Source organism: Aplidium turbinatum, chromosome 12 (assembly GCF_918807975.1).
Source record: "Aplidium turbinatum chromosome 12, kaAplTurb1.1, whole genome shotgun sequence".
Taxonomy (NCBI): domain Eukaryota; kingdom Metazoa; phylum Chordata; class Ascidiacea; order Aplousobranchia; family Polyclinidae; genus Aplidium; species Aplidium turbinatum.
In genome coordinates this window covers 11,064,018-11,080,006 of record NC_137483.1, presented here as the reverse complement: position 1 = coordinate 11,080,006, position 15,989 = coordinate 11,064,018, and the positions used below count along the sequence as shown (strand labels likewise).

The following is a 15,989-nucleotide window of genomic DNA, read 5'->3' as shown; positions in this document are numbered from 1 at the left end:
ACTTAATTTTTTTAATTGTTAATTTAGCCCCAACATTTAATATGTCTACACTCGGTGGCGACAAGGACTCGACCGCCGTAGACTCGACTGAGTTTAAGCCTGATGATGTTCTTTGCGGTCGGGCAGGCCATTCTGGGGAGGGACCCAATAACGATGAGGCTAAGTCAGTTCGAGAGGCCCGGCATCTTAGACGGGATATTTTGACTCAAATTGGGAAACTTTCTGTGGCCCTAGGTTCTTTGAGTGATAAGCAGGAACTGTTAATTTTTCGATCTAACTTATCTACTTTAGAAGAGGAATTACGGCATTTCCATGCTCTCTTGAGTAAAATTTTTAACTCTGCAATCTTAGCAGAACTTCGTGATAGGGTAGATCCCGAATTTAACTCGTTAAAAAATAACTTCCAACAAAAAGAAAGTGAGTTCTCAGATAGGTTGGATGCTGACATACATCCTGAAGATAGCGCCTCAAATGTAAGCACTAGGATGTCTGAGAGTTCGTCACGGATAGTGGCACAAATTAACTTACAGCTAAGACGAGAGGAGCTCCAGATACAAGCCGAAGCCGAAGCGAGAGCTGCTGAGGCTGCCATGAGAGCTGAGGCCATACGAACTGAAGCTGCCATGAGAGCTGAGGCCATACGAACTGAGGCTGCCGCGAGAGCTGAGGCCATACGAGCTGAGGCTGCCGCGAGAGCTGAGGCCGAAGCGAGAGCTGCTGAGGCCGCCGCGAGAGCTGAGGCCGTACGAACTGAGGCTGCCGCGAAAGCCGAAGCGAGAGCTGCTGAGTTCGCACTCAAAGACGCTCAGTTGAGGGCTGAACAACGTAAGGAAGTGGCATTAGCTGAATATCGATCAGAGGTGGGCTCCCGGCGTAGCTCTAAGAAGGGATCTTCTAGGCATTCCAGAAGTGAACATCAATCACAGTTTAATTTACATAACCTTTTCCAGACGCCTGTTCAATCTGTAAGTGGACCAGTACAATCCACATCTTTTCAAGCTGTTTCAGGAGGTCTCAGGGCCGCGGCTAAGGGTCTTCCGAAGGCTGTAGAGCCAAGGTCTGCAAATTACAACCGAACTCCTCCCCCAGAGCGTACAGGTCACGGGGCCGCCATTAGCAGTAATGCTTTGCCCCCTTCAAAGTTTTCTGCGCCGCTAGTTGCTGATCGCCCAGCTACACGTAATTTGGGTGGTTGTGAGAGGCGTATCGTGTCTCCTGATTTTAACGTGTTTGAGGATCGTGATCAGGCTGTGCATGTGACTGAGCCCACTCAGCCCCTTAAGGGATATAGCTTGTCTTCTCCCGCTAAATCAAGTTCTCAACAGCAGGATTGCTTTTTTGAATACCAAAATAGTAGGACGTTCTTCGATAAGGCGGCCTTGATTGGTTACGATGGTAATAATATGCCATTTGTCTTCTTTAAAAATCGTGTTATGGCCTTGATGGCAGCTTCGCCCTTTAAGGGAACTCGTTTGACTTTGTTGCAAGCAGCTTGTGTTAGAACAGCTGCACAAACGATTGCTAATTTGGTTTCTGACACTCCTGGCTTGTCAGAGGAAGACAGGATAGAAATGTCGTTAGCTCGCTTGTCCCAACGTTTTGGAGTTCGTGGAGGTCTTTTCGCAGAACCGGAAATTAGAAAGTATCGCTATGGTAGCAAATTGACTTCTATCTCTTCCAGTGATTTGAAAGAGTTTAAAGATGAATTGTCGCAGTGTTTGCTTTACGCGAAAGCTTATGGTCAGCGTGATAAATTAGAAGGACGTTTTGTTTTGGATTTGGCTAAGCGACTCCCGTTTGACGCTAAGCAGCGTTATCTTGACTTTTTAGGTGATCAGTATGGTAGCACTGAGGAACCTACCTTTCAGAGTTTGTTTGATTTTGTAGTACGGGAGGAAACGCGCAAGTCGACTGATTTTAGCATTATGCTAATGGGCGATTCTGGTGAGTCGCAGCATTTTAAAAAGTTTGGCAAAGGAAAATTGCCTTCATGTCCGGTTAGGCAGACGTCGGTAAAACCCCATGATAATGTGATTTCAGGGAGTTCGCAGTACTCGACTGCTGTTGGCGCACCGCGCGGCGGTGTGGCCAGACGTAGTGACATACCGGCATGTTTTTGTTGTTCATCACGTGGTCAAGTTGAATATCATTTTTTGTCTAATTGTAAAGAATTTTTGCGCTTGACACCTAAAGGTCGGAGAGATGTCATTGTGAAAGCTGGAAAATGCTTGAACTGTTTGCGCCAGCATATGGTTAAGGACTGTAATCATGCAAACAACTGTCGTCAGTGTGGGCCTAACAACGATAGGAAACACTATTTTCTTCTGCATGATTTTTATGTGACGTCACGTGATTCTCTGGATTCGGTCGGTAAAGATGATGCTGGTGCCAGAGTTCCTGTGCGTAATGTTAAGATTGGAAATGTTAAAGCAGCCTTTAACCGCGTTACTGCTGCTCGTGTTTTGAATCCAATGACTGGCAAATCGAAGTTGGTGTATTGTCAGCATGATCCTGGTTCGCAGTTGACCTTTGTTTCGAGTGACTTGGTGTGCGAACTTGGTCTTAAACCGTATGATAAAGCGTCGTTTAAAATGGATACTCTGGCTGGTCAGAAACCTACTTGTGCTGACCTTGTTAAACTCAACATCCAGTCGTTAGAGACTGATGAACTGTTTTGTGATATAACCTCGGTGGTTAACCCAGCTTGGGCTGACGATGTTAAAACTTTACCCCATAAACAAGATTTAAGTGGTTTCCGTCATTTTCATGACGTGAATATGTTTCATTTGAATGATTGTAGTACTGTAGATGTACTGATTGGCAATGACAACGCTTATTTGATGTGGACAAAAGAAGAACGTGTTGGTGAAAATCGTAGTGAACCGCATGCTTTACTCACTCCTCTCGGTTGGTTGGCTTGTGGTGGTAAGTCACCCTTAGTTGAAAGCGTTGCTAAAGTGTGCAGAGTGCAGACGTCTTCAGAGTCGGATGTCATCTCTGGCTTTCAGCGTAAAATTGAGTCTCGTGATATGGAAATAGCAGACCTGAATAAAGTCATTCAGGATTTGACTTTGCAAAATGAAACCTGTGAATTGTCTCGCAATGATATTTTGGCTAGAGAACTTGTCGAACCGAATATTGAGTTGAAAGATGGTCGATTTGAGATACCTGTTCCGTTGAAGGAAGATATTGATCTACCTAACAATTTTGTGTTGGCGTCAGATAGAGCTGCTGCTTTAAGAAAGAAGGCTTTAAAACAACCTGAACTTCGTGATTTCCTTACTGACACCATGAAAGATCTTAAATCTAATGGCTATATTGAGCGTGCTGGTGAAGCAGGAAATGTCAAGGGATTTGAATGGTATTTACCATACTTTGTGACGTCACAATTAAAAAAGCGCATTGTTTACGATGGCAAGTCTGAATTTCGAGGAACTTGTGTTAATGATGTAATGTTTTCGGGTCCTGACTTGTTAAACCCTCTGGTAGATGTCTTGGCTAGATTTCGGCTTGGTAGATTTGGTCTCATGGCTGATGTGACTAAATGCTTCTTTCAAATAATGTTACCTGAGTCGCAAAGGGATTTGTTTCGCATATTGTGGTTTGAAGATGATGACCTTGAAAGTGGAAAGATTGTACCATTTCGTTTTTGTGTACACCCTTGGGGAATAAAGAGTAGCCCATATATCGCTTGCTTGGCTATAAAGAAAATGGTCGAGCAGAACCCCAGCGGTGCTGGTGAACTAACTCTCTGCAATATTGCAGATAATATGTACATGGATGATTTTATATTTTCGGCTGATAGCTTAGAGGAAGCTCAGCAAATCACTCATGAATCAATTGCTTTGTTTGATAGCCGTGGGTTTAAACTTGTTAAGTGGAGTGCTAACAAGGAGGCTATGATTGTCTTGTCAAATTTGGATAATGAGATGCTTTCACCTTTGATTCGTGACATTGACTTTCAGACTGAAAATATGACTTTGCCATCAGCGAAGACATTGGGTTGTGTGTGGCAAACCGAGTCTGACGAGATGCGTATCGCATGTTCCTTAAAGCCCTTAGCTAAACACACGCGCCGAAGTATGCTCAGTCAGCTTGGACAAAATTTTGATCCGCTAGGCTTTGGAGCGCCATTTTTTCTAAAAGCACGCCTTATACTTCAGCAATTGGCGATAGACAAGTTTGATTGGGACACCGAGGTCCCTGATAGCTTTGTTAAAGAGTGGGAGTCGTGGCTTCGCTCTTTGGACATGCTTAAGGATTTTTTGTTACCGAGATGGTATTTTGCAAACTCTGGTGTGTGCAGTCCGGATGATATTGTTTCATATCAATTGCATGGGTTTAGTGATGCTTCGAATCAAGCTTTCTCTTCTGTTGTTTACTTACGTAGACTGGTTAACGGAGTTCCGAGTGTGTCTTTCGTTCTGGGTAAATCTACCATTGTTGTAAAAAATCAGTTTTCTTGGCCGATAGCTAGGAAAGAGCTTGTTGCCGCTTTAAATACAGCAAGACTCGTGAAGCAGGCCTACGAGGCATTGAAGATGCCCGACTGCAGTAAGTATTTTTGGTGTGATTCTCGGACTGTGTTGCAGTGGGTTAAGAACCCTGATTTACGTTTGAATAAGTTTATTACGCGTCGAGTTGAGCATATTTTATTGTTGTCTGGAGCCCAGGATTGGCGTTTTTGCCCTACCGATATGAACCCAGCTGATGTTGGCACAAGGCCAAATCTTATTACAAAGAAAGAATTTCGAGAGTTGTGGTTAAATAGTTCTAGTCTTCTCTATCAGTGTGAAGAAATTCCATCTGTAGAAAACCCCACTCCAGTACCTGTCCATAGCCTATATCTTCGTGACGAAGAGGGGTCGCTTGACGTTGGACAGGGTGGCCTTCACAGATTGATCGAGGCCGCACCTTCTTTGTATGTTATGAAAAAGAGAATTGCTTATTTGGTTGCTTTTGTTGAATTTTTGTGCTGTAAAACGAAAAAGCGTAGCTTTATGAAGCCAAAACTGGACGCCTCTTATCTTAATAGAGCCTTAGACTTAACTGTGAAGTTTGTTCAGAAAAGCGTGTATGGCGATGTGTTACATTTAATGACCAAACGATCGCCGGATGCACTTGAGGAAGTGATAAAGCGGGGTAGTGTTGGCGCTTCGCAACGTGAGAAGGAACGCTTGAAAGGATTGCGTTCACTTAAAAAGTACAGACCTTGTGTAGATGATGCTGGTGTAATCCGCATTGAAGGGCGCTTAAGTAATTCTCCCGAGATTTCTCTAGAAGCAAAGCATCCGATTGTTTTGCCTTCGAAGCACCCCTTCACTAGGCTTGTTGTACTGTCGCATCATAATCGAAATGCGCACTGTGGAGTACAGCACACTTTGTTGTCTACGCGACAGAAGTTTTGGATCGCTAATGGTAATGCTTCCGTGAAGAGGTATCTTAATGATTGTGGTGTATGTGCGATTGAGAAAGCTCGGCCTATAAGGCAGCTCATGTCTGATTTACCTTTGTCTCGCACAACTGCCCATAGGAAACCCTTTTTTGATTGCGGCTTGGACTATCTTGGACCATTGACCTTTGTTGAAGGTAGGAGTCACAAAAAAGCTTGGGGACTCTTATTCACATGTATGGCATCTCGCGCTATTCATGTTGAGCTGGTTAGGTCATTGTCGCTGAGTGATTTTTTACTTGCCTTTAGAAGGTTTACAGATTTACGTGGGCAGGTTAATGCTATCTATTCCGATAATGGAAGTACCTTTCAGGCAGCATCTAAGAAGTTACCCGAGTTGATAGAATCAGCTGAATTTCACAACGCCCTGAGACAGAGAGAGATAAACTGGGAATTTATACCTCCGTATGCTCCGGCGCAAGGTGGCGCCTGGGAGGCAATGGTTAAACAATTTAAAATTGCATTTTTTTTCACATTTTGGACTCTTCAATTCGTAAGCCCAATTTTATTGAACTGCTTACGTACACAGGCAGTGCCGTTCGGATCGTGAACGAACGCCCTTTGGTACCTTTGAGTGACGACCCTAGGGATTTTACTGTCATCACCCCTGCCTCACTTTTGACCCCATACTTAGACCCATACTGTGCTGTTGGGCAACCACATGATCGTGACCAATTAAGAAGGGATTATCGGTTCAATTTGTCACTTTCTCAGCAGTTTTGGAGTAAATGGATCGATTTTTACTTGCCAGGTCTTCAGGGCCGGAAAAAATGGCTAAAAATGGCCGAGAATTTGGAGCCTGGTCAACTTGTAGTGGTAGGTTCTCTCCAAGACATTGGTAAACGTGGGAAGTATCAACTTGGGAGGGTGCATGAGGTAGTTCCACAAATTAGGAAAGGGAAGCCTGTGGTTCGTAGAGCCAAAGTTGCCATCTGCAACTATGATGAGAGTACGGGGAAAGTAAAAGTAGACTACGTGTTGAGGGATATTTCGTGCCTCGCCCCCGTAAAGAACACCTAAGTGTTAGGGTTTGAGCCTGGTTTTGTCTGCGGTGGCCGACCCTTGTCTGAGCCCGGAACAGTCGGTTATTATCGCAACTATTGTATATAGCGTCATTTTAGCGTGTACCTATGGTACCAATTTCATGTATCGTCGTGTATTATTCCGTATTGTTGTTCATTCTTTGCATGCCCTTTGTATTTGCGTATTAACTTAAACGTGAGTGATTCAAACAATTAGTGTATCGTATGTTTTATTCATTGGCTCACGATTGTCCGTCAATTCTTTTTTAGTTATGCCATGTTAGACTGTCATAACTAGGGGCCGCTATGTTACGGCCAATCTCTGTACAAATCAAACGTCATATAAAACCGTTCAAGTCTACTGAATATTACGTCATGGAAGTTGCTAGAAAATGTGCCAAAATTGCACCAGCGTTCATAAGAATTGTGTCAAACCTGTTTGGGCCTGTTTAAACAGGAAATATTACATCAGCTTTAAACACCTGTTGGAATGACTTCATAATTGTCTTTCATTATTGCGTCACAGTACTGCATACGTGAATTTGAGATATTGCTATCTATTCTGGTCATTCGTAAAATGATTGTTTGAAAGTTGGCCGCACATTTAACTGTTGGCTTAGTGCTTGCTAGCTGGACAAAGGTTCCGTCTTTTATCCAAGTAATTTGTATTGTAGTGACAGTTTTTAGGTGTACGGCGTTGCACCAGTCATTTCGATAGCCTCGGGCTAATTTTACTGGAATACACTTTTGAATAGACGTTTCGAAAGTGTGTTTATTTTTGGGTCATTGCATGCAGACGAACGGATTTGGGAATCTTACGTTACAATTTTCCCACGAAGAGATTATGGTTTACCGCTGTGACCAACCATAGACAAATAAAACTAAACAACCAGACGGCATTTAACATAATAACATGCGAATAAACTAAAAATTACAAACGTTTTCGGCCATAGGCCTACTCACTTGGTTACTTGAAAAGGGCTAACATGAGTAGAGTAGGCCTATGGCCGAAAGCGCTTTTTTAGTTTATTTTCATGATATTATGATGCCGTCTGGTTGTTAAGTTTTATTTGTCTATGGTCAAAAATATTTCTTGTTTAAGACGAACAATTTGCATTTTGTCCCACAAGTCCCAGATCAAAACTCGGTCATTGTATGGTTTGGTTTGGAATCTTAATCCTCGGACTGGATAAAGCCTTGATTGGTTATTTCTGGTAGTTTCGCATACTTGTGGAATGTGGAGACTTTTGACGCAGGGTCGGTAACTGAGATTGGCAGAGTGAAGTTTTCTGATTGTTTTGATTTTTTATAACTTTTGAACAACCTTTGTGATTAGAAGGTGGAGACAGTTTGGATAAAAGGAAGAGTTTTGACAATTTTCTCCAGCCCGCTAACTTTATGCAGCTGATTGTGTTACTTCAGAAGAGCGTAATTTCTCAGCTTTTTATAAACTTATGAATATGCTTGTTCAAGCAAATCTGCTACCGCTGCTGCACAAGTGTCCTGCCGTTCGTCAGGTTATAGCCTAATCACCAATGTAATGAAATTGAGTGAGCGAAACAAGAGAGACAACTTTCCAAAAGCTTCGAAAAATTTAGATGTTTTTATTCTAAGAGTGGGCACCTGAACAGGTACAGTAGCACATCTAGAAAATAATTACGGGGGTCTACCAAAGTTTCGACATAGCAAATTTTAAGAGAGAATGAACAAAATAACTTATAGCCTACATTGAGGTTCAAAGAAACAAATGTTGTAGTTAGGTTGTGGGGGGATTGTTCTCAGAAAATGATGACAAATTCGATCGATTTTTCCGTTGTGGTCGCTTTTTATGTATTTTGTGGCCCATTATGCTTATAATAACACATACTTTTATTGCACCATAATCATCAATGCTGGACTTAGATACAGTAGTATGTAGTAAAACAAGTAGGGCCAGGTACGGCGGATTCAGGGGGGCACTTGGCCACGTGACCAATAAAATAAGGAAAAACATTCAATTTTTCTCCGTTGTTGTAAAAATTTCAGAGACGCTTGAAGCCAAAAGGATAAATAATTTGAGTCAAACCAATGTAACCCCTGGCCCTCAAATCTAGACATCTTTAAAAGAAAGACAACCTCTAAAAAGAACACCTCTGAAAAAAAGCTTAAGCAAACAGAGGCTAAAGCAACGTATTTCCCAATTTTTTAGATTGAGCTCTAATCAGGGGACTAAATCTTCATGAAAAAATATTAAGGTGTTCAATTTGAATTGTCCAGTCGGTCCTTTCTGCGTCATAACAGATTTTGTAACAATATTTTTTGGTCCTCTGCGTGTAAATTTATGCCTCTCGAAAAGGTTTGAGTGCGTCCCTGCATGTTGCAAAAGCGGCAGACACTGTCACGGGCTACTGAACAAGTGAAATGTTCAAATGACGTAGGCGCAGAGATAGATACGCTGTTTGGTAATTGATAAAGATACAGGCGTTTGCTCACTTTTCCTCAGATAGGCAAAATCTCATAAAATGAAAGGTAATGAAATTAGCCGACTTTGGCGACACTTTCTCATTGTTGTACAACTAAAGGTTACAGACGAAATTCAACCTTTACAGCAAAGTTTACAGGCTATATCAAAGTATACCTTTAGGCGAAAATGGTAGTAGGTGAGCATTAGGTATATGCTTGAACTATTAGTCATTTTCTACTTGCAGCTTTCAGTCAGATGGCAAACAACTTCAATCTGCTAACAACGCAACAAAAAGTCATCGTTGTGTCAAGTTAGTTAATTCAGTTGGGAAAACGCAAGCTATTTGTTAATGTGCAGGCCAAGTCGTGAATGAACGTTGTTTCTACGTGGAATTCGCACGCTCAGCATTGTCTTTCACTTTTTCAAACAAGAAAGCCAGCTGCCAGAAATACTTAACCATAGCGAAGTAGTGGTGAGAGGTGTAGTGGTCAGAATAAGATATATCATTTACTTAACGATGTTGCCGTCAGCCTTCACAAGTATTGAGGTATCTGCCAGTTTGCTTTTCATCTAACATTCTAACCTTTCTTGTTGAATGTAGACAGACTGCTTACACAGAATATCTGGGGGGTTTTGAGGTTGTTCTAAGTGAAAAAACCCACTTTGAATAAATAGCTATTCATAGACTATGAAAACTGAAACGAAAGGCAAGTTGTAATCCAACCACGCACTCCTACAACATTTTGTATTTTGGTTGCTGCTGGAGTTTTGAAATGAGCATTTGGGCAGTGTCTTTGTCTTTCAAGATTTTCTTAGTTGTTTCAGTTTAGGCTTGCACATCTCTCTTCGTCCTCTTGCTGTTGCTTGTGCCTTTTCAGTGTAATATTTTTGTTTGGCATTGATTATATAGGCTATTAAACGATAAGTCAGCAGTTGTGGACTGAGCAAGCGACAACTGAGCTAGCAACGTTGGTAAATGATGAAACTGAGCAAGTAACAACTGAGCAAGCCATAACTTGGCATGTCACAAGTCAGCAAAATCAGTTTGACAAGCGATGACCGTGCAAGTCCGACGTTAGCACGTAAATCTTCATTTGCTGACTTGGCAGTAGCTAAAATGTAATTGCTAAGTTGAACACTTGCTGAGTTGTTGCATTCCGAGTGGTCCGACGACCCACAGATGCAAGGTGTAGTGTAGTGTAGGTAGACTACACCAGTGCCGGTCTTTGGGGTGTGCAAACCGTGCGATCGCACATGGCTTGCAAATTAGGGGGCCCGCAATTTACTCAGAAAATGCAGTAATGTTTGTCATTTCCAATGGAAATAATTCAATTCGATTCACAAGCAAGTACCGGTAACCTTGAAATCCGTTGCGGCTTTTTTCCGAAAAATGCCAAAAAAAACATGATCTTATCCTTTTGCTATGCCACCGGACAGCACCATTATACAGTAATATTCATATCCAAATTTTTGTTGAACATGCTCTCAGAATGCACCAAATTCAAAATAATTGTTCAAAATGAGACAGGCACTGACTACACAATACATATTTTGTACATGAGCCTAGTGGTATTTTCAGCTTCATATTTGAAATCCAATAACATTGGAATCCACAACCCCAGACCTTGGACGAGGCCACCTGCAGTGCATCACATAGTCAAGAGCATCGCAGATACAAAAATCAGTTTCTTTTGCAATAGTTCAACGTCTGTAGACAAAAATTTACTTGCTACAATTGGTGGAAACCTGGGATCACAAAAGAAGATGGTTAATTGTTGGAGAGCTCAACGTCACAGAAGCATGTAATTTGTTACGTGAAGTGGGTTGTAGTTCCTATTAAAGTTGCTGTAAAATAATCTCAATCCATGCTCTGTAGTTTACATCCAGCCAATTAGAAATATCTTGCTTTTTACTTGAATCGATGTGTACAGACGTTGAATCGATTAAAAAAGACGGACTTTACTCACTGAGTGTTTTTGAAGACATCTTTTGTTCCATTCGGTGAGCATGAAAAAGGCACCAACTGTTGTCTGGTCTATTAATAAGCATCGCGTCATCAGCTTAATTGAAAGATAACTCGATGATGAAAAGCCTGTGACTGTACAACCACCAACTAACTGAAGATCTTATTGAAAGTCAGGGTTTCATTTGAGTAGACCACAAGGAGGCTGCATCCATCAAAATATCATCAAAAATTTGTTTCTTTCTTAGTACTGGTCCCTGGTACCGGTACAAGCGAAAAGTAGAAACCCAACATTGAAATGAGTTATCAGAATATTATGAAAACATTAGGAAGGACAAAGGTTAGAAATGCATAAAATCCTTTTAGAGATTACACAGCACAGTGGCAGATCGAAGGTTGTTTCAGTCTTGGCCGAACCAACATCTTTGCAAAATGTAACTATAAGAAAGCAACTACAAAAAGAAAAAAAAAAAAAACTATAAAGAAATCACAGCCTACATTCTCTTTCGTCATGTTCACAATTTTATGAGAACAAGTTGACCGAGAGCAGTTTATTGAACGAAACGTTTAGGTGCAGTACCCTCGATAGCCTATGAAATCGCAGAGATCTCATAATTTCGGACGCCAATCACACAAAAAGTATAGGCTGCTTTTAGGAAAACTAAATCGCAAATTTTGCTCTAATCTTGGTTTTGGTAGTAATTAAGTGCTGGCAGTTTTGATTATAAAGTATATATTGTCAAACAACTTATTTATAAATAGGGGTCAAGTATATTATGACGTTTTATGCAATGAAATAAAGTTCAGAAACGAGAAGAAAATTTTTTTTTCTTGAAATAAATATTTTGACTTTACAGGTGACCTAAAATTTTCAAATTTTTGTCAAAATATTTGAAATTATGGGGAAAGAATTAATCATAGAAATATCATGGCTACGTCCATTGAAACTTATTGGTCTTGCCAACCTGCTGTGTGGGATAATTGCTTTTATATTGTCGATGTCGCTTGAAGATTGGGCGGTAAGCGAAGAAGCAAAAGATTTTCAATTCTACATGAGCTTGTGGAAGCAATGTTTGATATTACCGCCAGAAGAAGGCCCCACGGTGGCGCCACAGGACCACGACGAGCACGAATGGGATTGTCAGGACTCAACCGTTCGTGGAAGTAAGATGTCGCAATTATGCTTTCATTAAAATCAATACCAACAACAAGTAAAGTTTAGTTTATAATACTGTAAGTGGTTGGGTATATCGCTTTTCGTATATAGCAGTGGTTCTCAAACTGGGGTCCGCGGTCCTTTTTGGGGTCCGCGAGACAATTTTCTGGGACCGTGAAACACCTTCCAAAAAAATTAACACGATCTCAAAGAAAAAAAAATTGTAGAAAGTAAAAATTTTAGGCAACTTATTTTCCAAACCAAAGTTAAAAGATATATTTTAGGAAGCTAGCTTGGCATCCCTCCACAAGGTTTTTGAAGCGTGGCCTTTCGTATGATTGTGATAGCTTTTGTTTCGTTTCTATCACCTTTGTGACATCAAGGAGTGCATAGTGGTGATGTACACCTACAACACTCGTGTTTACCAGATCAAGAACAGAATTACGAAATACTGTATACTTGACTAAAAAGGAGTTAGGCGAAGTTGATTTAGGCTGGTTACTTAATTTTACTGATCAAAGTTTTGAATCGAATGCCTTTCTGAACTTTTAGCTTTTTTAGCCTTAGTCAAATTAGCCCAAAATAATAACTTTACTTACGGTATTGAAGTTACTTATCTCAAAACATGTTGGATGTAATGCATAATATCAAGATCATATTGAACCAAACATAGAACTGATAGCACCCAAGCAGGTGCACTACACTCATTTTATTGACGTGTGCATTTTCGAGTGCATGTAACAAATAAATTATTATTTACCGTTTTTGCGCAATTTGCCTTAAGTTTTTGGTGGACCGTGAGTCGTAGAAAAAATCGCAAGGGGACCGTTCAGCAAATTTTTTGAAAAAGTTTGAGAACCACTGGTATATAGGCTATAGATATTTTTATCCCTTTGTTTCGAACATGCTTTTTTAGACTTTTTTTCACTCTTACCATCTTCACTTACGTTCGGTCCCGAGCACGTTGTAACATTCACCTTTTGTTACGTCTACATTTTTCTAGACCCTTGCCGTACGCTGGTAGGTATTGTTTGTACTTTTGATGACCAAATGTAAAAATAAACTGAACTAAACCAGTATTTCGAGAAAAAAAAAACGAAAATGGTACAATAAAAAATTGAACCCACTGTCACCCCCTCTCAGATGTTTCGAATCTAATCCAAGATATGCCACTTTTTCAAATTTTTTTCGTTACCACATAATTTTCAGTCAATATGACAGCCAAGGTTAGTTTCATACAAGTCATACCCACAAGGAACAACATAACATAATTTCACAAAGATCACTTTTTTAAGATGTCTAATCTTTCCATGATACAGTCAGTGAATTAATGAGCAGTTCATATCACACAATAAACGCCAAGGGGATCAAATACAGCATGGTTGTCATACTTAAAAACAAATTATCTACGTCATGCTAGCAACGTAGACAGTCCCTCATCTCACAATGGAGCAAGCGTTCTCATGGGGTAGTGTCGTAGTGACATTACTGAAAGATTGGACCAGAAATATAAGTGGTATTGCGAGTTCGATTTTCGTTTCTGTATCAACATTTTTGCGCAAATAAACATCTAAAGGGTGCATTAAAACCTATTTTCATCATCTTTTTGTTTCGACCACAAGCCCAATTTCACTTCCAAGTTTGTTGTTGGTAAGTTTGTAACATGATGTCATAATTTACAGCTTACGTGTCAGTCGTCCAAGCTCTGATAGTTATTCCGTTCATCATTGCTGTAATTTGCTTCATAATTGGATGCATTGCCTACTGCAAACGGGAGTGGAGAATTCTGTACAAGATAGCCGCTATTTTCCTGATCATCGGAGGCAAGTAGTTGGTTTAAAAAACTAAACTAGTGAACTGATCTGGTCAACATATAAACTTTCAAAAGTAAAGCAACAGTTCAAGGTAAATTGTTTTGTCATAAACTCGATTAACGATGATATGAATAATGATATAATAAATAACAGAACTAAGGGTTCGATGCACCATGGCCTAAGGTCCTAAGCTAACGCCACTGATGCACCACTAACGGATCTTTTAAGCGGCTGATTAAGCTAGCCATGTAATTAGTTAAAATCGATAATCAGTTGCGCAAAGTTCATCTTTAGATCAGAGTACTGCTATTTTAATCAGCAGATTGTTGATGCATAATAAAAAATTAGTATGTTTATTTAGCTGCGTAATCGACGATTTGCTTAATCGGTAGATAATAATCTGCTGTTGGTGTATCCAATCCCAGGTAATTCCTAATAAAAAAAATCAACATTATCTTATGGTTTGCATGGCCCAATGGTGAAAGCCCTTGTATTCCTCTTGGAAAGGCACCAGTTCGACACCACTCAAGAGCACGTGGCTGTGTCTCTGGCAAGACATTTCATACCATGCTTGAGGGAGGACATAAAGATTGACCTTTTTGCATTTCACTTAATCTAAATCTTTACCAATTGGCGTAAACCTGGATACGATAAACGACAAAGAAATATTATGAAAATGTTCAACACACTTTACAATACCCTAATTCACGCAATTTCTGTTTATTTTATTATACAGCTGTCTGTGTATTGGTCGCGGTGATTCTTTTCCCTATCATGTTCCTTCAAGACTTGCCGTTCTATGCCTTCTTTTGGTTCTGGTGGGGTTATGGGATAGCCTGGGCTGCTTTTTGCTTCATCTTAACCGCTGCCGTCCTTTTCCTCATCAGCCAAGACAAGAAAGAAATCTATCACACCCAAAAAAAAGTGAACATCTAAGATCATCTATGATGAACCATGGAACCATTTTTCAACAACTGTGTTTATTTTGAAACTGCACAGCATATTGCACAAGACAATTTTTTGTGATCTGCGCAACCGTTACTTTCGCTATTCCTTCAGCAAATCTAATGTCTGCGAGTGCTTAGAAATGATCAGCCGATGTGTTGAGTTTGGCACTAACCCGCAAAAGAATGCAAAATTGGAAGAAAAGACACTGCTATTCCAAAATAGAACAATGATTTTAATGATCTTTGGTTGGCATGTAGCACTGCCTCCGTTGCAGGTATACATTGCTCTACTTTTCGCTTCTACTTTTTTCCAGGCCCCTGCTTTGTTGTACTAAGTAATATTTTTCGCTTTGCTAGTCGGAAATAAAAAATGAAATTGAGCTGAATTGTTCTCAGAGCTTTACAATACAGATCGTTTGATTGACAGAAATATAAACACATTTAAAATAAGGAGCTTTTTAATTACAGATTTCCTTCCAAAATGTTGTATAGGCTACTTTTTTGGCAACAAATAAATGACGCTTTGTGAAGTCTTTGGAGCCTGTTTATAAAATTGTGCTAGGTTAGGATATTCAACAAAGTTTGCTTGTAGAAGAAATGATTTATGTTTGAATCACCTCCACTAAGAAAATTTTAAAGCCATATACAACACAACAAATACAGAACAGTGCTATGTAGCAACATTGGTACGTTGTATTTGTTATTTCTATCAGCTGATCTATTTTTGTCGAACATATTGTTGTGCATGCTTTGTCCGACTCCAACGAAAATGTTTGATATCAAGCAGCTTTGTCAATCTCCATGTATCTATACGATGTAACGTTTGTTGTTACCCCTATTGCGAGGGTTGGACGTTTGTACATCGTTAGAATGTTTTTTAACATTGCTATAGTTTGTTTGTAACTTGTTGCTTTGTTATGCTGTTCTAGTGAAGCTTAAAGTATTGCAAGTTTCTTCTAAAATTTTATGTTCAAGCTGATTTGGTGTTACGAACGACTCTACTATTACCCTAATTCAACGGTACGCCTAATGTGCTGTACCCTAATTCGATTGTTTGCTTAACAAAACCTTGCTGATTCTTGATAGCACATGCTTAAAAAAATCTTACTATTGATAGTGTACAAAGGAATGAAATTCAATGATATTTTAACCGATGCCATATTATAATTAATGAAATTACTTTTGTTAGTCT

At 40.1% G+C, this 15,989-nt stretch overlaps 1 protein-coding gene across 1 annotated transcript; it reads left to right on the top strand.

The window, feature by feature from the left end:
- Window positions 1-11,743: 11,743 nt before the first annotated feature.
- Window positions 11,744-15,970, top strand: LOC145781174 (transmembrane protein 47-like). Its single transcript, XM_082592950.1, has 3 exons — window positions 11,744-12,044; window positions 13,719-13,859; window positions 14,587-15,970. The coding sequence occupies exons 1-3, from the start codon at window positions 11,780-11,782 to the stop codon at window positions 14,784-14,786; spliced, it is 606 nt and encodes a 201-aa protein (XP_082449076.1). The 5' UTR covers window positions 11,744-11,779; the 3' UTR covers window positions 14,787-15,970.
- Window positions 15,971-15,989: the final 19 nt, after the last annotated feature.

Bases quoted from the DNA above. Each gene is read 5' to 3' on its own strand.
- LOC145781174 (XM_082592950.1), top strand. From the start codon at position 11,780: ATGGGGAAAGAATTAATCATAGAAATATCATGGCTACGTCCATTGAAA. The intron at 12,045-13,718 runs GTAAGATGTCGC...CATAATTTACAG, and splicing joins GGACTCAACCGTTCGTGGAA to CTTACGTGTCAGTCGTCCAA. The intron at 13,860-14,586 runs GCAAGTAGTTGG...TTTATTATACAG, and splicing joins TATTTTCCTGATCATCGGAG to CTGTCTGTGTATTGGTCGCG.